This window comes from Culex pipiens, chromosome 3, assembly GCF_016801865.2.
Source record: "Culex pipiens pallens isolate TS chromosome 3, TS_CPP_V2, whole genome shotgun sequence".
Lineage (NCBI taxonomy): Eukaryota > Metazoa > Arthropoda > Insecta > Diptera > Culicidae > Culex > Culex pipiens.
Genome location: NC_068939.1, coordinates 164,080,138 through 164,105,094, shown reverse-complemented (window position 1 = coordinate 164,105,094; position 24,957 = coordinate 164,080,138). Strand labels below are relative to the sequence as shown.

General features: G+C 36.4%; 3 protein-coding genes across 8 annotated transcripts in view; 1 reads left to right on the top strand and 2 right to left on the bottom strand.

Moving 5' to 3' along the window:
* LOC120420464 (tetratricopeptide repeat protein 28) overlaps nt 1–23,977 on the bottom strand; it is a 380,312-nt gene extending 356,335 nt beyond the window's left edge. The window contains exon 1 of the mRNA XM_039583487.2: nt 23,930–23,977. The gene's annotated coding sequence lies outside the window, so the exon portion shown is untranslated. The remainder of the gene's footprint in view (nt 1–23,929) is intronic.
* LOC120420462 (cytochrome P450 9e2-like) lies at nt 17,014–18,803 on the top strand. Its single transcript, XM_039583485.2, has 2 exons — nt 17,014–17,638; nt 17,697–18,803. Exons 1-2 carry the CDS (start codon nt 17,100–17,102, stop codon nt 18,751–18,753), a joined length of 1,596 nt encoding a protein of 531 aa, XP_039439419.1. The 5' UTR covers nt 17,014–17,099; the 3' UTR covers nt 18,754–18,803.
* Nucleotides 23,965–24,957, bottom strand: part of LOC120420459 (phosphorylase b kinase gamma catalytic chain, skeletal muscle/heart isoform) — a 37,709-nt gene continuing 36,716 nt past the window's right edge. For 5 of the 6 annotated variants that reach the window (XM_052710091.1, XM_052710090.1, XM_039583477.2 and 2 more), the window contains one exon: nt 23,965–24,154. In XM_052710091.1, coding sequence (XP_052566051.1) covers nt 24,020–24,154 — 135 coding nt within the window. In that variant the 3' untranslated portion in view covers nt 23,965–24,019. The remainder of the gene's footprint in view (nt 24,155–24,957) is intronic. The other variant, XM_039583481.2, reaches the window with a different exon arrangement.

The window sequence follows — 24,957 nt, the reverse complement described above, 5'->3', positions numbered from 1 at the left end:
TAATTGTGTACTTTATCCAACGTTCATCGTTCAATATTACACCCTTTTGAAATGTTAGTCTTGATTTAAAAAAATTAAAATATTGTTTTTGAAAAGATCGGAAAATTTTACGAATGTTTCATATTTTTGCATTTTAAATCGGACCATTATTTGCTGAGATATTGACATTAGAAAATTGTGGGTTGTTTGGGTGAGACTTAGAAAACATCAATTTACTCAGCAACTAAGTGTCGTATCAACAAAGTTCAAAAAAACAAAATATAGAGAATTTTTTTTTGAATAACTTGCGACTATTTTCAAAAAAGTTACCTAAAAAAGGCTTTAACTTGAAAACGGTGCACTTTATCAAAATTTCACTAAAGTACTTTTTGATTGCTAATTTCATTTTACATCGACATGTTGAAGTTGAAAAATATTTGCGGCCAATATTTCGATTTTTTGAAAAAAAATTGTAAAGGAAATATGCCCATTTTAAGCCTAATAAACGATCGTGTTTGAATGATGCTGGATAATCTAGATTGTTCCTTGAAATTCACTAAAACCAAGTACACCAACGGGTAGAGCAACTTTTTGTGAACATTTTTGTTTATTTTCACTTTTATTAAAAGTTATGCTATTCCTTTTACAAGCATTTAAAAAATATATATCAAAAATGCATTCTAATCAGTCGAGTGCATTGTGCCACGCCCATTTTTCTATTTTCAGCTTAGTTCTTTTTTTCTTCCAGCGCTCTTTTGGGTCTGCTAAGTGCTGCAAAAATTGATGAACTTTTAAACGAACACTCACGAAAAGTAGCATTTATAGCGAAAGTTTCCTGGCATCACTGGCTCACTCCAACAGGCACTGCACCAGAATGTTGGTGGTGTTGGTGGCCACCCTTTGTTCTTTATTTGCCTTCGCTCCTCGCTCGGTTTTCTTCAGCCTTCGATTAGAATCGGTATTCAAAATTGAAACGTCAAAAGACTTAGCGCGTTTGTTTTTTTGTTGGTGCTTGCTTATTATTTACATTTTTTGGGATTATTTTTCAAGTGAGTGACTAAGTAATGGTCAAAAGAAAATGTTGCCGGTAATTGGAAGCAATTTTATATCTTAAGCGCCTTGAAATCGTTAGCGCAAGTTAAAAGATATTGATGGCGACTTTCGTTAAGCAGTTAACCTCTGATCTTGCGTGTGGATGTGTGGGCCATCAAAATGATGAGAAATGGTCTCGCAAAATACAAATTATGATCAAAAGTGCATTAAATTTGATCTTTTTGGCCAGTAAGTGGCATAAATTTGCGTGCTTACTCGAGGCGGTGCTGTTACTGGTAAGTTTATAGCCTGAAAAGTATTTTTGGAACTTTAATCGAGCATCAAACTCTCCATATGACGAAGATAGGTGTTTGATTAGAAAGGGTATATTTCCCCTATTAATTCAAAAAAATATAACTCGGTCAAAGACTTTTTGCCCATACTGGAAGTTTGTGAAAAGTTGGCGTTGTCCTCTAAAACATATCAGAAAAAAAAAAAATAGCGTTTTTTGCAAAGCAAGTTTTAGTGTGACAAATAGTGAAATTTAAAAACAGCAATTTTTTTTCCAAGTACCATTTTTTCAGTGTAGTCCATATCCATAGCTACAACCGAAGACACCAAATCGATCAGAAAATTCTTTCAAAAAATACAGATTTTTGAATTTTCACATATCATTGACAGCTGCCAAATTTGTATGGAAAATTATATGAACAAACTAATGATGCAAAATGGCTTCTTTGGGCATACCGAAGGCACCAAAAAAGTTTCAGTCGGATTAAAAAATACAACAAAAATCGAATGACCGAAATCTGAGGGAACTGCTCATGTAATAAAATGAACTGAAAATCGATCGTATAACCTAATTTTGTGCCTTCCAAATATTATAAGAAAACTTTTTTTTTTTGTCAATCAAGTATGCCATACCGTTAAAGTCATTTTGGCAGCATCAACATTTCATCGTACTGGAAATATCAAAAAAGTAAATCTTAAGGCCAAATGAGCAACTGTTCCTCGTGCCCTACACGGTTATCTTGCCCCACTTTCCCCTATTTTTTTAAGGCTCAAAAGATTTTTTTGACACCTGAAACTTTTTCAAAAATTTCAAAAATTATAGAATACGGATTTAGAGCACATGAAATTTTGGTTGAAAAAAAGTTATTATTTCCGTGAACCTATTTTTGGAAAAAAAAACAGCCTTTCACGACGATATCGTCTATCCTAACCTATCATTACTATCGTGCCATTTGTCCTCGTCCCAAGGTCATCCTCTAGATGGCACCACCCTGAAACACAAAAAACTCCTCGAAAACGTCAGGTCCCACACAAATTTAGCCCCAATTATGTCTAATTTTGTGACCGTTCTCACCAATTTCGGTCTGACGTCTGCGGAAAGAATTGAAACCCCCGTTCTCGTGAAAAAAAAAACAGTCGAATCGAATCCAACACGCACATGGTGTCAACCTGGATTGGGCCAAAGTCACACGAAAGATGGCCACTACCTTTTTTTGCCCCGCTAATCTGAGTGGCATCTGGCCGCAAATTTGGCGCGCAAAAAGTGAGCCTAAATATCCGTTCTCTGTGTGTCGCGACTTGATTTCAAGCGACGAACCCGCACCAACTTTTTGTTGTTGTTTTTTGCAGCGCCGCCGGAACAGAGCGAGAGTCCGGACGACCGGTGGTCTCCGACTGTAATTACGCGGGAAAGAATATCAAAATGTATCCATCTCCGGGAGACGACTGCTTTTTTTTTTGTTCAGTTCCGACCAAATTAATAACACGTCTGCGATGCAGCGACGAACCCCGTATCGAATTGGTGGGTTTCGGTTGAACTTTTTTTTCCTTCTGGTTTGTCAAATTTAATTTAAAACACAGGAAATATGACCGTGTAGCGGAAGTTGTAGTCGGCTGTGTCTGTCTCTGTTTCTGGCGAGAACCGCGAGAAAATTATGAATTCTCATCGGGATGGAACGGAAACAATAGTTTTGAGGCATGGAAATTCGTGGGAGTCTTGATGAAATGCGGTTTGCAGGACTTGAAGGTTGTGATTAGCAGATATTTTTAGATGTGTGATTGTTATATAGGTTGAAATAAATAACCTTTCTCCCATAGAAGGGCTTTGGAGTTCAACTTGATCAAAAATCTTTCAAAAAAATTGTTCTATTTTTTGTTACTTCTAAGGCTGGATTTTCATGGATTGTGCAACGACATCGAGAGCACGAGCATCGAACCAACTCGATGCTCGTGGCTTGCGTTACTTCATTTAGCTTATACACAACCCCAAAATCGACTTTCCGGAATAAGGAACACTTGCATGCAAGTTAACGAAGGATGGAAAATGACAGATTCAAACGTAAACAAAGCAGCATTGCGTGGCGATCGGAACTCCAGAACAACTTTTGAAATAAGCTGATATTGTTCAATAAATCTTTTTCAAAAAGGCGTATGATTAGACTAGCGCATAATTTAATTAAATAAAACCATTTGCCTCATGTTCGTTGGGAAAAATCATGCAAAAAAGATGAGAGATAATTGAGGTTTTGCAGCGCGACTGTGTTTCAAATGTAGGTGGCGCCAAAATGAGGTTACTTGCCAAAAATCGTATTTCTTTCTGCTGGATTGAAGAACAAAATCGCTTATTTCTCATGGTTCCCTGCATCAATCTTAATGAAACTGGTTGCAAAAGACGAGAAATGTTTTTTGCTTTAAAATAATGAACATCATTTTTTAGGCGCGCAAAAATTTGTGACTTTTTCTTTAAAAAAACATGTTTTGGAACACTAAAAATGAGCTTCCCCATATATATCAATGAAACAAACAGTTTAATGGTTGATAACAGATATGTTAACGTATATTCAACAATTTTTATTGATTTTTGACAGACTTTCTTGCCAAATAGTCCAAATTTCTATCTTTTTCTAAATTTACAGTTTTCTCATAGAAAAATCAAACATATATTGGAAAGTTGTACACCAAATTGTTGGAAATAATTTTTCTCATCCGAATCCGGCATAAGTTTAATAAAAATGTTGATTATGAAGGAAAAAACACATTTTTCAAAAAAATCATAGGTTTACGCTATTTGTAGGTGGCTACATGTGTCTTTTAGCTTAGCTGCAAATTCTCTATAGAGTGGACTTAAAATTGGAAATTTTTTATGAATTTTAAAAAATTTAGGTAATTTAAAGTTTTTTAGAAATTTAAAAAATAAATAATTCAAGAAATATGAGAAATTAAAGAAATAATTTAGTAATTTAGGAAATTGGGTACTAAAGCCCTATGTAAATTTTTATGTACAACGGTAAAAAATACGATTAAAAACCATTTCTGATCACTTTTTTTCATTTTAATGCAAAATTTTTTTTTTTGACATGACAACATTTTTTCGATGGATCAACTATGGTCCCCTTGGAACTAGCTGTCAAGAAGGACCGCAAGGTTAATTTTTCAAAATTGATTTAAAAATCCATTTTAAACTCTTTGTGGTCGTACAAAGGGTCATTGTACTCTAAAAAATAAGCTTTATCGCTGTAAACAATAATATCAGCAATCTAAGCTTCATTTTAGGACCCAATTGAGGAAATTTAAAAAATTAAAGAAATTATAAAAAATTAAGAAATTTAAAGAATTAAAAGAATTAAAGAAATTTTAGAAATTTTAAAATTTTAAAAAAATTTAAGAAAATTTCGAAATTTTCAAAATTTTCAAAATTTTTAAAATTTTCAAAATTATGGAAATTTTAGAAATTTTAGAAATTTTAGAAATTTTAGAAATTTTAGAAATTTTAGAAATTTTAGAAATTTTAAAAATTTTAGAAATTTTAGAAATTGTAAAAATTTTAGAAATTTTAGAAATTTTAGAAATTTTAGAAATTTTAAAAATTTTAGAAATTTAAGAAATTTAAGAAATTTTAGAAATTTAAGAAATTTTAGAAATTTTAGAAATTTTAAAAATTTTAGAAATTTTAGAAATTTTAGAAATTTAAAAAATTTAGGGGAGTGTGGGGTAATTTGGACACCCTAAGGAAATTGTTCTGTTACGGGCTGTATGGATATTTTAAAGGAATGTGGATGACACCAGAGGATAATAGAGACCATATTTGATGGAAAAATGTCATTCATTTCGATAAATTTTGATGAAAAACCCATTTTAATCGCAAAAATTAAAAGGTGTCCAAATTACCCCCACATTTTTGTGTGGGGGTAATATGAACACCCCTATGGGGTAATTTGGACATGCCTTGTGGGGTAATATGGACATACCTTGTGGGGTAATATGAACACCTTTTGTGGGGTAATTTGGACACATGTTGAAGAATAAGTTTAACATTTGATTTTTTGAGCATGTTTTTTATCCTTCAACCTGGTTTTGTAATTGCTTTATATTTTGAAGTGTTGCTCACAATATTTCATCAAAGGTTTAAATTATGATTTTGTGATAGAACTGTAATTCAATAGGAAGATAACAAATAGTTCAGTGTAGTATACAAAATTTAATCATTAAAACTGAATGATTTAAACATTGATTCTGGATCAGGCACACTATTCTTGTTTTTAGTGATTAAGGTATCGTTTATGTTTATATAAATCAATCTTTATATAGAATTTATTAGCCTGAAAATATCATTTTTTTTATTTACATTCTGTAGCCCTTCAAATTTAAATATTATTGTAAACCAGCATAGAAATTAGAAATGTCAAAGAAATTAATTAAAAGCAATCAACATTAGAGTCTTGTTGAACGCCAAATGTACAGTAATCAGATTTTCATCAAGTCGAATATTGGAATAAATTTATCTAAATTAAAAATAGGGGTTTTGTGAAAGTTCTCATTGCTCACATTCATTTTTGATTGTTTTGACATATTAAATCCCACTAAATTTATCTAAATCCCTTTAAAAACTCATCCAACCATGAAAGTTACTTTTTTGTTGCCTGACAGGTAGACTTTCAGGTATGTCCAAATTACCCCACAAGCCATGTTCAAATTACCCCCATAGCATATTCTATCATAAATTGCGATTTTTGATGATAAAAATGGATAAAATGCACAGTTTTTATACGTACATATCTCAGGCATCGTCCAAGCAACCCCCTTAAACAAAAAAATTCCACTTTTATGCCATATAACCCCTGCAAAACCTTATTTCCTAACCTTCAAATATTAGAATTTAAGACAGTGCCAACCGGCCTTTGGAAACTTTTACTTATTATACCAAAACTACTTAACCTATTCCAACTTTTTTGGTTTGTCCATACTCCTAGGCCATTACTAGTACTAGCCTTATCACTTAAATTGCCGTTTTCACTTTATATCCGAAGAAAACGTGATTTTTAAAGGGGTGTCCAAATTACCCCCACTGTCCATATTACCCCAAATTCCCCTAAGAAATTTAAGAAATTTTAGAAATTTTAGAAATTTTAGAAATTTTAGAAATTTTAGAAATTTAAGAAATTTTAGAAATTTTAGAAATTTAAGATATTCAGGAAATTATAAATATTTAGAAATTAAAGGAATTGAAGAAATTAAAGTAAGTAAAGACATTTTATATATTTTTTATACTTTAGAAATTAGAAAAATTTTAGAAAACTTTGAAATTTAAGAAAACTTTGAAATTTTAAAAAGCTTAGTAAATTTATAAGTTTAAGAAAATTTTAATTTTTTTTTTAGAAATTTTAGAAATTTTGGAATTTAAGAAATTTAAGCAAAATTTAGGCAAGCAATCCGTCCAACGGTGCACGGAATCCTCCTGCAAAACAATGCCCAGAAATCCGGCCACCGGTGGACGGATTCCTCCTGCAAAACAATGCCCAGAAATCCGTCCACCGGTGACGTCCTGCAAAACAATGCCCCGAAATTCCTCCTGCAAAACAATGCCCCGAAATCCATCCACCGGTGGACCAGTTCCTCTTGTCAACTTGGCCAGGCAATCCGTCCATCGGTGCACAGAATCTTCCTGCAAAACAATGCCCAGAAATCCAACCACCGGTGGACGGATTCCTCCTGCAAAACAATGCCCCGAAATCCATCCACCGGTGGACCGATTCCTCCTGCAAAACAATGCACCGAAATCCATCCACCAGTGGACGGATTCCTCCTGCAAAACAATGCCCTGAAATCCATCCACCGGTGGACCAGTTCCTCTTGTCAACTTGGCCAGGCAATCCGTCCATCGGTGCACAGAATCTTCCTGCAAAACAATGCCCAGAAATCCGTCCTCCTGCAAAACAAAACCCTGCAATCCGTCCACCGGTGGACGGATTCCTCCTGCAAAACAATGCCCTGAAATCCAACCACCGGTGGACCAGTTCCTCTTGTCAACTTGGCCAGGCAATCCGTCCACCGGTGAACGGATTCCTCCTGCAAAACAATGCCCTGAAATCCAACCACCGGTGTTCGGATTCCTCCTGCAAAACAATGTCCAGAAATCCGGCCACCGGTGGACCGATTCCTCCAGCAAAACAATGCACCGAAATCCCTCCACCGGTTTACGGATTCCTCCTGCAAAACAATGCCCTGAAATCCGATCACCGGTGGACGGATTCCTCCGGCAAAACAATGTCCAGAAATCCGGCCACCGGTGGATCAGTTCCTCTTGCTAACCTAGGCAAGCAATCCGTCCACCGGTGGACGGATTCCGTCTGCAAAACAACGGCCAGAAGATTAACTCCATTTCACCAAGAAAATCAGCTGTTTTGATTGTTGACAAGGTCTGGTTTGACAGATAGTATTTGTTTCGTCAAGTTTCATTCCCATCCCGTACCAAGCGTTTCAAAGCGTTATTTAGGTTTGTGTCTAGGGTGCCGCTGAGGTAGCAAAAAGGCACTGAACGAGCATCGAGTTTCAATGCACGGACATTTTATCAAAGCATGGTCGTGAGTATGCTTTCGATGTCGGTCGTCTAAAGATGCTCGTGCATCGAAAATGAAAAGTCGGAAAATCGCATTTTCGCAACTTTCCGGCGATGGGTATGTGTTTGTTTGTGCTTATACTACAATAAATTATCAATCCAAACCATTTTGCGATTTAACCTGATTGATAAAAATGAGTTTTCGACAAAATATGACCACGAGCATCGAAAGCCGCTTTCGATGTCGGTCATCGAAAAATCCATGAAAATCCACCCTAAGAAACAGTTCAATCTATACTGTGAGTGCATTTTGTCTTTTATCTAATATTGTCGACCATGAAATTTTTTTAAATTTGCTAAATTCACGTAACTTTAACCTTTTCATCTTTGAAAAAAAAAATCTTCAGAATACGTCATCCGACCAACTTTATAAGCGGGTAAATATTTAAATTGGAAGCCAAAACTTTCGGCTGCTTGTTATGCCGTTGACATGTCGTTAAACCAGCAAATATAGAGTCTAAAGAGGGCCTCCGAAAAAAAAATCCCAAAGAAAAACAAGAGGTCGTAAAGTTCGTCGTTCTTCTCTAATCGTCATCGTGGCTTTGAAGAACTGTCGTCTCGTTTATTTGTTCCCGGTGTGCTACCCGATGGCTTTATTTGTTTTGTTCCTCAAGCAGGAACCCCAATGTTGACGAAACGGTGCACGATGGCTTTGGCAGTACGAGCGTAAATCTTTTAGAATTATTGTTTATTCCCACCAAATATCAACATTTTATAAAAATTCTAGAAAAACTCAACAAGAAAAATCCAATCAAATCGATGAGACTTGAACGCCAAACTACCGCCGGCGGACAAGCGACGACCCTCACACCCTTACCAAAAATCATGATTAAATCAATCGCAGTTCAGAAGGCATAATCGAGCTGCGGTGAGTGTTTGGTGTGGTGAGAAGGTGCGAAAGAGTGACCAAAAGAAGAAGGGGTGGTGAAAAACAATGATCAACAGGTGCACCCTTACCAAAAATCATGATTTTTTTGAGTTCTAAATCCCACTTTTCATACGATTTTTTGAGTTCAGGTACTACAACCATAAAAATGATTATATGGGTTGAACTGAAAAAATCGTATGAAAAGTGGGATTTGGAACTCAAAAAATCATGATTTTTGGTAAGGGTGCACCTGTTGCTCATTGTTTTTCACCACCCCTTCTTTTGGGCACTCTATCGCACCTTCTCACCACACAAAACACTCACCGCAGCTCGATTATGCCTTCTCGACCGCGAAATTCTTTAAGTCCCCTTTCTTTATTATTTCTTCTCCGTTACAGGTCAACTCGTCATCGAGTTGCAATTAAAGCGACTTACGCATATTTTTTTCTTCGGTCTCGCTCTTTTTCGCTCTTTGCTCACAAACACAGGTGCGTTGCGTGGTGGGTTCCCTTTCGAGTGGTGGTTATGGTTAGAGAACCTGGTTCTCCAGTTGTGGTGAAAATCGCGGTGCGTGAGTTACGGTTTGGGAGAAGGAACTCACCCACACACACACACACGGGGTGTAAGTGAGCGCAAGGAGTGCGTTGAGTGTGCTTATGTTTTTATTTGTTTTTTGTTTATAATTAGCTGTTAAATTGATTTTTCTATAAATGTGTGGTTCTTGTTTTGAAATTTTCAAGAAAAAATATGTTTGAAGTTGAATGATCATGAAAATTCGACGTAGAATCGTTTATCGTTTATCGTAATCAAGTTTATGAGAAGTTTTACAACTTTACAACTTTATTTTTATATCTTTAACCGATCTGTCGTCCCAAAATTCATAAATGGTCAAAAGCTTGAAAAGTTCCATTTTATAAAAAAATACATAATAAAGCATTATACAATAAATTCTGAATAATTAACAATCGATTTTAAAAGTTTGTTCAAGAAAATTTCAATTCAAATTTTAAAATATTTCACCCTTTTTTTTAGTGTCTATTGCATCTATTTCAATGATATAAAATAAAAATTTTCACAAAAAAAAACTTTTTTTCCTGTATTTATTAAATGCAATGCTTCTCGACAAAATGCGTAACATCTTAGCAATTGCAATATGGATATCAAATGGTCGGGAACTTATCATACACTTCGATAATAGTAATGAGCGATTCTCTACGAAATCGGTCTTTTTTCGTCAATTTTAATTTTTGTATTTTTTAACCCGACTGAAACTTTTCATTAGTTTGTCCATATAATTTTCCATACAAATTTGGCAGCTACAAAAATGATGAATGAAAATTCAAAAATCTGTATCTTTTGAAGGAATTTTTTGATCGATTTGGTGTCTTCAGCAAAGTTGTAGGTATGGATACGGACTACACTGAAAAAAAATGATACACGGTAAAAAAAGGTGATTTTTTATTTAACTTTTTGTCACTAAAACTCGATTTGCAATAAAACACTATTTATTTTATTTTTTTTATTTTTTATATGTTTTAGTTGGCATCAAATGCCAACTTTTCAGAAATTTCCAGGTTGTGCAAAAGATCTTTGAACGAGTTATGAATTTTTGAATCAATAATGATTTTTTTCAAAAAATCTAAATATTGATCGCAAAAAAAATTCAACTTCATTATTCGATGAAAAATCAAATTTGCAATCAAAAAGTACTCCAGTGAATTTTTGATAAAGTGCACCGTTTTCAAGTTATAGCAATTTTTTGGAAACTTTTTTGAAAATCGTCGCAGTTTTTCATTTTTTTTTCAGTGCACATGTTTGTCCACATTTAAAAAAAAAAAAAGCTGAGAAAATTCTCTATATTTTGCTTTTTTGAACTTTGTTGATACGACCCTTAGTTGCAGAGATATTGCCATACAAAGGCTTAAATCAGGAAAATTGATGTTTTCTAAGTCTCACCCAAACAACCCACCATTTTCTAATGTCGATATCTCAGCAACTAATGGTCAGATTTTTAATGTTAAAACATGAAACAATCGTGAAATTTTTCGATCTTTTCCAAAAAACTTTTCGAAAATTTTAAACCAAGCCTAACATTTCAAAAGGGCATAATGTATGGTCCTTTTGAAATGTTGGTCTTGATTCAAAAAATTTGAAAACATTTTTTTCGAAAAGATCGGAAAATTTCACGAACGATTGTCCACGATCCATACAAAAAAGTGGAGTCGATTTTGAATTTGTACTTTTATGCGTACAGTTGGGGTGAAATGACTCACATATCTGTATTTCCATCCAATTTGGCAAATTGAGTTAAGAACGCCACGCCAGTTCGTGCAGCTCTCAATGCCTCAAGTTTTGATCTTCACAGATCCCAAAAAATAGATTCAAATCCGGAGATTTTCAACAAAAACCGAAAAAAGACAAAGCCTGAAAATTGCTGCAAGTGCGACAATTGGCCAAAGGGATTTCAGGTCAAAACGCGTTTGACACACGTACATGCCCGACTACCATAAACATTTGTAATTATAACTCGGGACCTCGGCAACCAAACACAACCAAACTTCGGGACAATGCACAGAATGGTCAACCAAACAAAACGTGCTTGTTATTGTTTACAGTGCGTGCTCTATTTTTGTTTACAAAACGCGTTTTCTCGACAAGAACTTAACTTTAAAAAATTTAACAATTGGAAAAAAAACAAAGATTTGATTCCGCTAGTTACGGTTTATTTAACGAAGTCATAGTCATTGAAGTGTATCAAACCCTATTTGAGTCGTTACTGTAACTTTGACAGTGCTTTGTAAGTCAACACCTTAAGCTGTCAATAAGTAGCAGTTGTACCATCGTTACGCATTGTAATAGCACTCTATTAAAAAAAACGTCCTCTTTCGTCAACGGATCCTGGACGAGTCGGGTCAACCAAGAGGTCGTCGAAATACAAGTCTGGTAAAGTATTTCTACAAACTGTGTTTTATTCTCTCATATCACAATACAGCAGTCATAAGCTTCAACGTGAAATTTGGTACCAAAAAAAATCAATGCATAAACCACCACGAAATGCTTACCCGAGCAGACGGTAATAACTTGGGAATAACATTTTCTGATATTTGAAAATACTAGGCCAATAACATTTTATGTTATTTATAACAAGATTTGTTATTCGTCGTTATGATTTTTTTGTTATTGGATTGTTATTGTAATAACAGACTAAACACATTTTTAGTTATTATTCGAACAAATCTTTGTTATTATTTTTTGTTATTTTAACAACTAATCCAATCATCCCAATAACAGTTGGAGGTATTCTTCCATAACAAAAAATGTTATTGCAAAGTTGTTTTGGCTGTCTACCAATATCAGACCAATAACAAATTTTGTTATGATAACATAAACTGTTATTAAACCCTTATGCAAAAATGGATTTTTCAAGAAGAATCCATAACATTTTTTGTTATTTTAACAGTATTTGTTATTGAAATGGCATGAATTTTGTTATTACCGTCTGCCCGGGTACAGCATTATTACGGTTTTATATTATTATCAGAAAGTTGCAAAATATTAGAGAAATAATAAAATATATTTTCCCTGAAAAGTTACGTCTTTAAAAGCTTTATATTTTATTATTTGCTTTAAAATTGAAAAAAAAAATCATAGAAAAACTATTCTAATCCACCTATGTGGTTGGTGCCTTCCTCACTCCTTACTATATGATTATCATAGATCTTTACAATTAAAGACTCGTTTGAAAGGTTTTTCAATTACCTATCTAATGATGGTCGGGTTACGGATCCGGACATAGCTTACATCCAAATAAGTGAGGTCCGGCTTCAATGAAGTACATAAATATCACTTAAGTGGTCATAACTTGAGGCAGAGTTGCCAGATCTGCAAAGTTTTTGACTCATTGGAATTGTCTTTCAATTACATATCCAACGATATATAACATGGTGATATTTGGTACGATTTCAGGTCATTTAACTGACATGCGAAATCACATTTTTATACATAACTTTTGAACTACTTATCGAAACCACATTTTTTAAACTCGATCTATTGGATCCTAAACTGAGTCAAATGCTACCGGTTTGGTCTTAATTGGTTCTGACAGTGCTGAGAAAACTGAGAGACAATTATGATAACACACAGACACACAGATAGACAGACATTTGTTCATTTTTCGATTCTGAGTCGATAGGTATACATGAAGGTGGGTCTACGAGATTTACCTCAGTGAGGAAGGCAAAAAATATAACCGTCATAATACAGTGTTAACTGTTTTAATACCCAATTGACCCATATCTTTGCGATTTTCTTGAGTATTGCAAAAGTCCTATCCCATCTAATCAAACCCAACAGACGTGTAAAACCAAACGAGAGCCAGCTTTTAATTGGTACTTACCGAAAGGAAGAATCCAAAACCAAAACAACGCCACCCAAAAAAAAAAACATCCAGGTCAACAATCCGGTGCGTCTAATCAGAGTAGGCCTCCAAACAACAACTTTACACCGCACACTTGGATCTACTCACACAAACACACACATGTAGTAGTGATCTTCCGCGTGGTGCTCCGGGGGTCCTTATCCCCGCAGAATGATGATACGACCCTCTTCTGTAATCACCGCCACGGAAACCGTCCTCGTTCCGTTCATCGATCGCTCGATCGACGGCGGCACCACCACATTCCTCACGCAATACTTCGTTGTCACTTTCTCGAATTGCTGCGCTACCGTTCTACGCGAGAAGGCCGCGAGGGGTCTCTCCCAACTCTTGGCTGCCGCTCGGGGGGTCTCTCAATTGTCAAACAATGAGCTGGGTTGCAGGTTTTGCGGTGGTGTCGTTGCGTTGATGGTCATTATCACCAGTGACGGACAACACTCGGATTGACGGACGCGTTCCGGGGGCACCCCTCGGTGAAGGGGAGCGAGGGGGGCGTGTGTGTTGAGGGTAAACATAAACACACCTGTGTGAGCGACTTTGCTCTCTTCGCGATCGTACTCTCACACGGGATCGCCTTCCTGATAGCAGTAGGCTGAAGGCGGTTTGTTTGTGGTGGAATTTCTTGTTTAGATCACACGCACACACTGAAACGGGGGGTCTCTCACGTAAATGTGATCGTAGCAGGTTTAGCAGATTCCAACCATAGGGGAAATTTGATTGATCTTCACGGCACTCTTCGATCAACCGGTTGGCAGCATTCGTAGGACATGACACGGTCATGCAATAACAATTTGCACGAGTGATTTTGACAATCAGAATCACGCACTGGTTCCGTCGCGCACACTACCAAAAGGGTTGTACAATCTGCGACCCCCAAACCGGGACATTACCCATACACTCGGGACGCGGAACGGTCCACAACACTGCAGCACACGCACACACGCTCAATCTGGATGGTGTCAGAGTGAGAAAGATAATAACACATTCCAGAAATTTTTCCTGCTGCCCAATTTTCGAACCTTCCAGCGATCCTCAAAGACCTCTTCCTAGATCACGCAACTGTCACCTGTCACCTCGCGTATAAACAACTCCTTCCAAACCAATCCATCACCCAGCAAAACAACAAACCCCTCGCAAACAAACTCGATATCCAAGTTGGCCTGGTGGCACGTCCCCCCAGTTGTGGAGGGCCCCCTTGCGAAGAACCAACTCCTGTCACGCACACTACGATCGGGAAACACACGCGCACGCGCGATCTTGGGACCCCACGACGACGGTCGATCGCAGCAGCAGGCCTCGACGACGATCTTCGGCGAGCGAGTTCTTCAGCGAAACTGAGCGAATCGGTTCGGCCGAGGGTCGCTTTAAGGTTGAAGTTTGCTGTGTGTGGAGTCTCTGGGTGAAGGAGTTGGCGCTGCTGCGGTGGTGGTTCGGGGAACTAAGGCGGTGAATCGGTTCAAGGGTTTGAGGCTTTGGTGGGAAGAGGTGAATTTGCTTGCTGTTGGGAAAAAGGATGGTGACTTGGGTGATGGAGTTAGAGACGAACCCTTGGGAAGTTGAAAAAGAATATCTAGAGTTTTTTTAAAGGACCTATAAACATATGGAAGACAATAGCTTATAGGACCATTCCGTTTTTGGATGGGCTCTATAGGACCATCTCGTTTTTGGATGGGCTCCATACATATTTTGAAACAGGGCATGCGTATTCTCATTTATTGAACAGCTTTTTTTTAATTTTTTTTATTGGCTAATAAAGCTTAAAAATTTCCCCGATTTGCTTCATTTTATTGATTTTCATATATCAAAGCAAGATTTAATAATCTTGTCCAGCCAAAATGAGTTAAATAATTTGAATTTTTTGCGACATTTAGGCCGTTGCAAATATTTTTTGAAGTTTATGTCCCTCGGCTCTGACCAAAGCCGAGGGGGGGGGGGCAAAAAAAATATAAAAATTGAAATCACAAGCCTTAGTTTCAACATTTGGATGAAAAAAGTGTTTTAAAATGCATTTTACAGGCGCCCAGTTGCTTTCCAATCATTAGTTTTGAAAATATCAAGGTTTTTTTTTTATTGCAAAAAAAAATTTTCGTGGGAATGTCCATTGGTATTTCATGAAAATTTAAAATGTTTTCAAAGGAGTTTAAACATGCTAAATATGATTATAAACACGGGAAAATGCATTTTAAATGGTTTTCAGTTGATTAAATTTTAATTTTCATTAAAATTTTGAAGTTTTTCGAAAAAATATTTTTTTGCCCCCTGATTATTCAGGCCAATTTTGAAGGAGGGGGGGGGGGTGACATAAACTTTGAAAAATATTTGCAACGGCCTAAGCACATTCAAAATAATTTTAAAGGTTTTCATCTCCCTATTTCAAATAGATTTTTTTGAATTTTGCGTGCTCTAGTTTCTAGTGCTTTAGTTATTGAAATAATTGTTACAAAATGGATTATGATGCAACACACAGCTGAAAGGAACTCCAAAACTATGTTATGAATTGCAAAAGAACTGATTGTATCTTGATTATTCACAAATAAAACCAAATTGAATTTAAAAAAAACATCAAAATAAAAACAAAAACAAAAAGTAGATTTTTTTTAAACTTTCACGGGAATCATCCACCCAAATAATCAAATATCGTCAAAATAAAACAAGACTCAGAAAAAGTAGAAATGTTTATAAAAGTTGATTTCAAAGATAAAAAATACTCTTCATTTTAATTTGAATAAAACAAAGCAAGATAATTTTAATTTCTTATTAAACTATACCTTTCTAATAAAATAGCAGTAAAAATTTTTATTATAGCGAATGAAACTATTACTAAACTAACCTAAAGTAACCATCACAACGTCCATCCTTAATCTGATACAAAGTGTTATACTACCAAGCTTTCATTTTCAATAAATTACAAATTACAAATTACTAAACTTAGTAAGTTTCAAAAAAATAATTCAAAATTGGAACAATTCTTCAAATGGTTCATATCAAGTTTTTCAATTGTAAACTGATAAAATTAACTTAACTAGTCTGTATTGATGAAATATTTATTATGATGTTATTTTGAAGAAAAAAAAAATGATTTGACGAATTTAACGCCGTCCACGAAATCGTCAAAAATCACTAACCCTATGATAGTAATTAAACAAAGGTATTCACTCGCTTAATTCTATAGTATTTCATAAAATTATTTTTATTCTTATATGAGTTTGGTAAATCATTTTGAGAAAAATCGTTACATTTACACACAAACATAAAATTTCGCGGGATTTCGCGGAAAAAGCCAAATTTCGCGGATTTCACGCTGTACGCGAAATCGTGAAATTTCACTAACCCTACTCGTAGCCATTCAGCTACGACCGCTACAGACAATAGCTTGAAGGACCTTTTCTAAAAAAAATAAAATCCAGACATATAATGGAATACTTTAATCAACCTACTTTGGTTTTGGTTTTGGTTTTTGGTTTTGGTTTGAAATAAGAGACCTTAATCAGCACCGTGTTACAAATACATAAAAAAATGTGTACTAGCCTTCGACAGAATATTTAAATGAATAAATTTGCAGCACTTATTTCCTGTGGGTGTATCTGAAGAAAAAAATCACTTAATTCAATAAACATAATTACATGAAATTCTTATCATCAATGTGTAATATTTATTTCGTAATTTGGTAACAAAATATCATTTGCCATCACAGCAAGAGCACATCAAACAACATACAAGCATACACTACTGATAAGCCCTACGCTTCACCATCATTCCATTCATATAAATACTATCGCTGCACTCGCGCCGATTAGTCGCACTTGAGTCGAGTGCATGTCCGGACACAGAATATTCAAAGAGTGCATTCGTCATCAAACTAAATATTTCACAACACAATGGTCGTGGCACTGCTGATCACGTTGGCCTTGCCAGCGCTTCTGCTGTACCTGTTGTACCGCTGGAGCATCGCCACCTACGATTACTTCGAACGGCGCGCCGTTCCGTTCCCCAAACCGGTCCCACTCTTCGGCAACCTGTGGCCATTCCTGGCCGGCAAAACCACCGGCGTTGAATCCGCCTCGGCCGGCTACTGGCAGTTTCCGGAGGCTCGCTTTTCCGGCTTCTTCAACTTTCGCCGGCCGGGCTACCTGGTGCACGATCTGGACCTGCTGAAGCGCATAACGATCAAGGACTTTGACCATTTTGTGGACCACTCGTTCAATGTTTCGCCCGAGGTGGACCCGTTTCTCGGTCGTTCGCTGTTCTTTTCCGAGGGACTTCGATGGAGGCATGGCCGGGCCGGACTTAGTCCGGCGTTTACCGGCAGCAAGATGCGGAACATGTTTGAGCTGTTGGCGACGTACAGCGAGGGAGCGATGCAGAGGTTGGCTCGAGGGGGGAAAGTTGAACGGGAGGCGAAGGATCTGTTTCAACGGTGAGTGGGTTTGGGTTGGGTGCAGATGTGGAGTTTTGACGAGTGATCTCCATTCCAGACTTGGCAACGACGTGATGACCTCGATCTCGTTTGGCATCGATACTGACTCCGTGCAAGATCCCGACAACGAGTTCTTCCGGAATGGCCTTCGATTATCCATTACATCCGGCATCCAAGGGTTAAAGTTCTTCCTCTCAACCGTGATTCCGCCGCAAGTATTCATATTTTTGGGATTGCGACTGACCCCGCGTGACGTTGCCGACTTTTACGAGGACATCGTAACGAGGACGATCCGGTATCGCGAGGAGAACAACGTAGTCCGGCCGGACTTTATCCATCTGTTGATGCAAGCTCGCAAGAATGAACTCAAACAGGAGCAAGTGGACGAAAACCTAGCTAGTGCGGGATTCTCAACCGTTCAAGAATTTCTTCCGGCAGCCAACCAGGAGAACCCTGTCAAGTGGACCGATTTGGAGATCACCGCCGCCGCAGCGTCCTTTTTCTTCGGCGGAATTGAAACCACCGCAACTGCCCTCTGCTTCGTGCTGTACGAACTTTCCCTAAATCCAGACTGCCAAGAAAAGCTCCGCCAGGAAATCGACACCGTCCAAGAAGGCCTTGGAAGCGATCGACTAACCTACGAATCCATGCAAAAGATGAAATACCTGGACATGGTCATCACGGAAACCCTTCGCCTGTGGCCACCGATCGCCCTCACGAACCGACGCTGCACCAAGGAGTACGTCATGGAAAACACCGACGGAACCAAAGTTACCCTCGAAAAGGGCGACACTCTGCAAATCCCCGTTCAAGCAATCCAACGGGATCCACGCTACTACCCAAACCCGCTGCGATTCGATCCGGAGCGGTTTTCGGACGAGAATCGGCACGCCATCAACCAGGATGCGTATCTTCCGTTCGGAGCTGGGCCGCGGAACTGTATCGGATCGCGGCTTGCTCTGATGCAGGCCAAGTGCTTCCTGTACTATCTGTTGAGCTATTTTGACGTGGAAATATCCGCCAAGACTGATGTCCCGATGAAGATGAAAAAGCGGACGATTGGGGTGAACTCGCGCAGTGGGTTTTGGTTCCACCTGGTGCCGCGTGTCAAGTAAATAGAACAAGTTTTAATAAAATGTATAAATATTTTAGCAAAATAAAGAAATTTGTTTTTTCTTATACAGTCATCCCACATATTCGGAACGGTTTCCAGATCGACCAATGTTCAGAAAATCATAGCAAATCCATAATTGAACTTAATGATTCGCTTTTACCTTCATTTGAAAGCTTTTCTTGCGATCTTTCGAATGCTGTATCGAACATCTGCAAATTTTAACTTTTATATGAAGTTTTTGAAGAATTACTTTGACCCTTGAAATCCACAAATTCGGAACACTTTTTCCTTACGAGTGTAAACAAACTTTGGATCTCTCCAGGAGTACATATTTATTACCAAATAATGACTTCACACACTGAAACCAATGAAACTCAAGCTTAGTGATGTTTTATACATGGTTTGATAACTTTTTTTGTGAAAATATCAGTTAAATTCAGGTGTTCCACAATTGTGGGAGACACAATAACATCCCACAATTATGAAACAGGCCATTTGGAGGCAGTGTTTTGCTGCTCTGGGCAAAATAGTCTTGGAATGAAGTTTTTTGTTCAAAAAGTACTACTTTTACTAGTGAAATAGCAAGATAATGTCCAAATGAAGGTTCTAAAAATGGGAGGGTCGACAGAAAAGCTACTTTTGGCATGCTATTGACAAATTATCATAAAAGTGTTCCGAATTTGTGGGTGTTCCGAATATGTGGGATGACTGTATCAACAATTAGGAAACAATATTTCTAGAATTCAAGCTTCAAATTTTAACTATAAAAAGCATAAAAATAAACATCTTAAACTCATGCTGAAATGTTATTTTTGTTTAACCCTCAACTGTCCAATTTTTTTCTTCGAACATTTTTATTTTGCCGTGTTTAGGAATGAGCAACTTTTGTTCTACGAAAAACTTTACTTTTCTTGTTCAATGTTTTTCTTGTTTCATTGTTGCCTACCTCACTGAGGTAAGGCTTTTAATAAAAAGTTCATTTTTGGAGCAGGAAAAAAAAAATAAAAATAAAAGCTCGAAGACCCACCTTCATGTATACATATCGACTCAGAATCCGTGAGACTGTGACGTGACTCCAAGATGTGATCAAGCTGCTCGCAGCTGGAATTCCGGGTGCTTGCGGTGGGTCTCGTGGCGCAGGGGTAGCGGCTTCGGCTGCCGATCCCGATGATGCTATGAGACGCGGGTTCGATTCCCGCCTTATCCACTGAGCTTCTATCGGATGGTGAAGTAAAACGTCGGTCCCGGTTTCTCCTGTCTCGTCAGAGGCGCTGGAGCAGAAATCCCACGTTAGAGGAAGGCCATGCCCCGGGGGGCGTAGTGCCAATAGTTTCGTTTTTTTTTGCGAACAAAACAGGAAACAACGTCCGGGTGCTTGAAAGCTGCCTAGAAATTGGACAACCAGTCGATCCAGAAACTTGGTGAGATCTATCCGAACTGAAAATTTTAAATTATGCCTTCTTTTCAACAATAATTAAATACGCGCTGATCCCTGTTTGCCTGATGGGATTGGAAGTTTAAAGATAGATCGAGAACCCGTCTGGTTTTTGCTCTATGTTTAGGCGGGGCCGGACAATGCCCAACGACCTCGGAATTGGACCGCAAGGAGCTCTGTCATTCTAAAATGGGTCGTTGGAAGCAGCGCGAGGGCTATCACCACCTAATACCCGGAACTGAGATAAGTTGTATCAGCATAACCCAAGTCTGATACAAACTATACTTTCCCATAATTTCGCTACCGGCTAGCGGGTATTGGATTGGACCACACACACACACACACACACACACACACAGAATCCGTGAGACTGTGACGTCACGCTAGACTATTTCTTGAATACTGAAAATTTAGTCTTAAAATATATTTTAAAAAAGTTCAATGTTTGATACACTTTACTCATAAATGAAGCATGATACAAGGTTTTTAGAAACAGACTTTTCGATAATTAATTTAATATGCTTAAATCATATTTTGATAAAAAATTAACGAAAAAATCCAAACACAAATAAAAAATAATCCTACATTCATAAATCGTACAACACTTGCTAATGTAAATTTTCAAAACAACCTATGAGTCATGAGTTTTCTATCCAGATAGGACCTTTTGAAAATTTAATCTAGATTGTAAAAGATGGAGGAGGGGGGGGGGGGGTCCGACAAAATGTGACGTACTTTTCGAGGGGGTTAAATTTTGGCCGATTTTAGCGTACCACACTTTATGGATGACGTTATGCCCACGCTTTTAAACTTACCATACACAGAAGAAAAATTATGATAATATGCATCAGGGAATGATGAAAGATTTTGTGTAAAAAAATGTGTAATATAACATCAGGAACCGTGGAATTTTCATCAAGTTCACATTTTTTCACATTTTTTAATTAAAACTACTCAACTAAATTTCTAACATTCCAAAATTCATTTTTTTTTTCTGTGTATATCGGAAACTATTGGTTCAATTTTCAATGTAAACAACTGTTTTTTCGTGAAATTTTCTTCTATTTTTAATAAAAATAATTTCGAAAATTTTAAATAAGACCAAATACAGTAGTTGTTCGGTAACTGGGCGTTGTTTAACTGGGCTGCTTTTTAGCTGGGCGCTCGATAACTGGGTCGTAGCCCAGTTGAAAAGCACACATACGTCAAAAAAACCAAAACAAACCAAAATTACCGAGGGGTTAATGGATGCAAAAATCATATTCAATAATAAATAAACTTTTTTCAATCTTTTGTTTAATTTCAAGTTACAATAAAAGAAATATGAAAAGTAAGCATTGTAAATAAATTTGAGTAACTTTTATTTTTATATTTTACCTGTAAAATATTATGCATCGTTATTTTTTGTTCAGCCCAATTAACGAGCAACATTCGGTGACTGGGCTACGTTCTCAGCCCAGTTACCGAACAACTACTGTTTTGCGAAAATAAGTGTTTTAAGCCCTTTTAAAAATGTGGACCTAATATTAAAATTTCGACATTATTTTTAATGAAAAAAGCAAACAACTTCAACAAAAATTCAATTATAACAATGAAAATCTATCCAAGTTTCTAAGATATCGCAACTTAAAAATGAGGGCTCATTTGGTGATATGTGCTATATATCAAAATTTTTGTAATTGTCTGCTATACATCTTTGTAGAACATTGTTACACTCTAAATAATAACCCTGCAAAGTTAGAAAAAACACGAAATTTCAAAATGAAAAATTTTGTTCTAAATGAAAAAATGACCCTTCTGGGTCAATGTAGATTCGAATAGTACATTCAATTTCCCATAAAATTACATGTTCCAAAATTTTTTACAGTCGAGTAACGAAAAATGGGAGAATTTTTAAAACTTTTTTAGTGTTTTTTTCGATGAAAAATACGTTTTTTCGGAATTCTGAGTACGCCATCAATCGGGTGTCTAATTTTACATAAAAGTCCCTTAGACACCAAATTTCTATCTCATCACCGTTTCAGGCTGCAAATGATTGAAAAAAACCTCTTTTTTCGCATGTTCAAAAATGGAAGGGGTCGTACCGCCCCTCCGTCACGAGATATAAACAAACGGACCTCGGAATCGTGATCAGGGACAAAAGTTACCCCTTAGGACAAAGTTTCACGCAAATCGAAGAGGGTAGAGAATTACCCATAACAAAATTTGTTATTGGTCTGATTTTGATTGAAAGCCAAAACAACTTGGAAATAACATTTTTTGTTAAGGAAGAATAACATCAACTGTTATTGGCATGATCAGATTAGTTGTTAAAATAACAAAAAATAATAACAAAGATTTGTTCGAAGAATAACTAAAAATGTTATAAGTCTGTTATTACAATTACAATCGAATAACAAAAAAATCATAACGACGAATAACAAATCTTGTTATAAATAACAAAAAATGTTATTGGCCAAGTATTCTCAAATATCAGAAAATGTTATTCCAAAGTTATTACCGTCTGCTCGGGTCAGCGATGACCTATACATGTTTGGGTACCAAAAGTTTCATCTTTCAATAACAAAAAATTCTTTGACCACTTTTAGCTACGATGCAACGGCTTCGAGATGCATTAATTTTTTAATTGACTTCATAGTTCATATATACAAAAATGGCTCATATAAGCCTAGGATAAAATATCTACATTTAATTTTTGTTCATGGTTTGATTATCCGAAGTCCCATACAAACTTTCGGATAAACAAATCTGGACTGCATATGAAAATTTTCAATCCACGAATTGAATATTGAATATTCATTTGGTATTGTATAATAAGCAAGCAACCACCCAAATTTTAATAACATGGGGTTGCAGAACTCGAATTTGACGACATAGTTATAAAACTAAAAGGAAGGAAAAAATCATCCGGAACTGGGAAATGGGAATGTTCACTCTCTGCAATAAAACAATCTTATTTTTAAACACTGTGTTTATCTTAACATTCTTTGTGTTTATCCAAGCATCTATTCGCTCTATTGGCATTTCAGTTTAAGCTTCTTGGTACAGGATTACACCACCTTACAGTGCTACTATATTTAGTGGGTATGATTTTTTCTTTGCTTTTCCTAAAAAGTTTTATTTTTTTTCACACTATAACTGATGTTCCATAAGCTATTATAACTTTTGATAATGATAATAGAAAAAAAAACAGACTTTCTCCGCACGCGTAATATCAAAACTAGAATAGTTATCAACTCCAGCGATTAAGATATATAATTTAGAATACCTAGTTAACAAGGTTTGGGTGTGCTTTATATTTTGTTTTGCGAATAATGGCCTAAACACTTATTTGCAGCTGCCTTACGGATTAAATGATTCCAAAACTCTCGATGAAAGTACTAACTGTTTACAGGATATAAGAGTGATTTAATGGCTAAATAACAAAACTTTCACGATACGACCGAATTTGCTCTTAAACAAACAATTATTAAGGAAAGAGCAATTATTTTGTATAGTTTTTGAAACTCAAAACTCTGGATAAAATATTTGCCCAAACCCAACGTGCTATCAAATAAATAAGTAGTATGTGTTTTCTTTAAATCATAAAATTTCATGTATCCTAAAAATATTTCTGGTCTACTAGCTAAATTCCGCTCTCGGATCCCTGCTGCTCCTGCTCCGGATTGGCGCTCCTGATCCACAGGCACAAACACACAGACAGACATGCATACGTTCGCACTTACAGAACAAGCAGACTTACTTGACGCAAACGCCAATCCACACGCACCGCACTGGGGTTCCTGGAACTGCACGGTGGCTTCCCCTTTCCTCTCTCGAACCTCAGATCAGCTTACCGATTAAGGCTGTTGATATAAAGGTTATAAACCTCGCATCGAGGAGTGTTCTCGAACAGGGCGGCCCGGTTCTGGCCCTCGCCCTTCTTGACCCAGTGGCCGTACACTCGAAATGCACAGCCGTCGATGACCTGGAAAAGGGGGAGGCGATTTTTAATATGAGTGAATAATTAAAAATTGACGGAACAACAGGAAATTAAACGAAGACCCTGAAGAAAAACTCTCCCGAATTAAAAGGTACATCGATTAGATAATTGCATTAATTTCTTTGAAAAACTATTAAAGAGATTCCAAAATTTTATAATTTGTTGCGAATAATTTCCCGGAAAGTTCGTCTGAAATCATTACACTATATAGTGAAATAATACCAAAATAAAAATGAAGTTTATAGATCTGGCTGAAACTTTGACAATACCTTCTCTCTTTATGACCATTTGTATCATAAGTTCGTTCATGCAAATCTTACATTTTTGGCAGTTGTTAAAAATCGGTATCTTGAATTTTTGAATAAACTGTCTGCAATTTTAAAAAATAAACCCCCTTAAAAATTTGACAAATAATAAGTCTAATATTTTTTTCAAAAATTTGTATTTTTTCAATGAGTTATACCATTTTAAGTCAAATCCAACAGGATTTAAAAAAAAAGTCATGACCAAATTTGAATCTCAAGTTTTTTTTTTCAAAAAAAGTCCGAAAAAATCCTATCAATACACTTTTAAATCACTGTAGAAGATATGACTGAAGGAGGTAACGTCATGATTCGAAATCCGCACATTTAGTAGCATATCATTTTTGTTTTAGCTATCAAAAAATCATGTAATAAGATGGAAATGTAGAAATATCATTAGGATGTAGTATATAAACTGTCAGTTTTAAGAGAATGAATGCAAAATATGCCTTTTCTACCAATTTTTCATCAGCATTTGAAAATTAA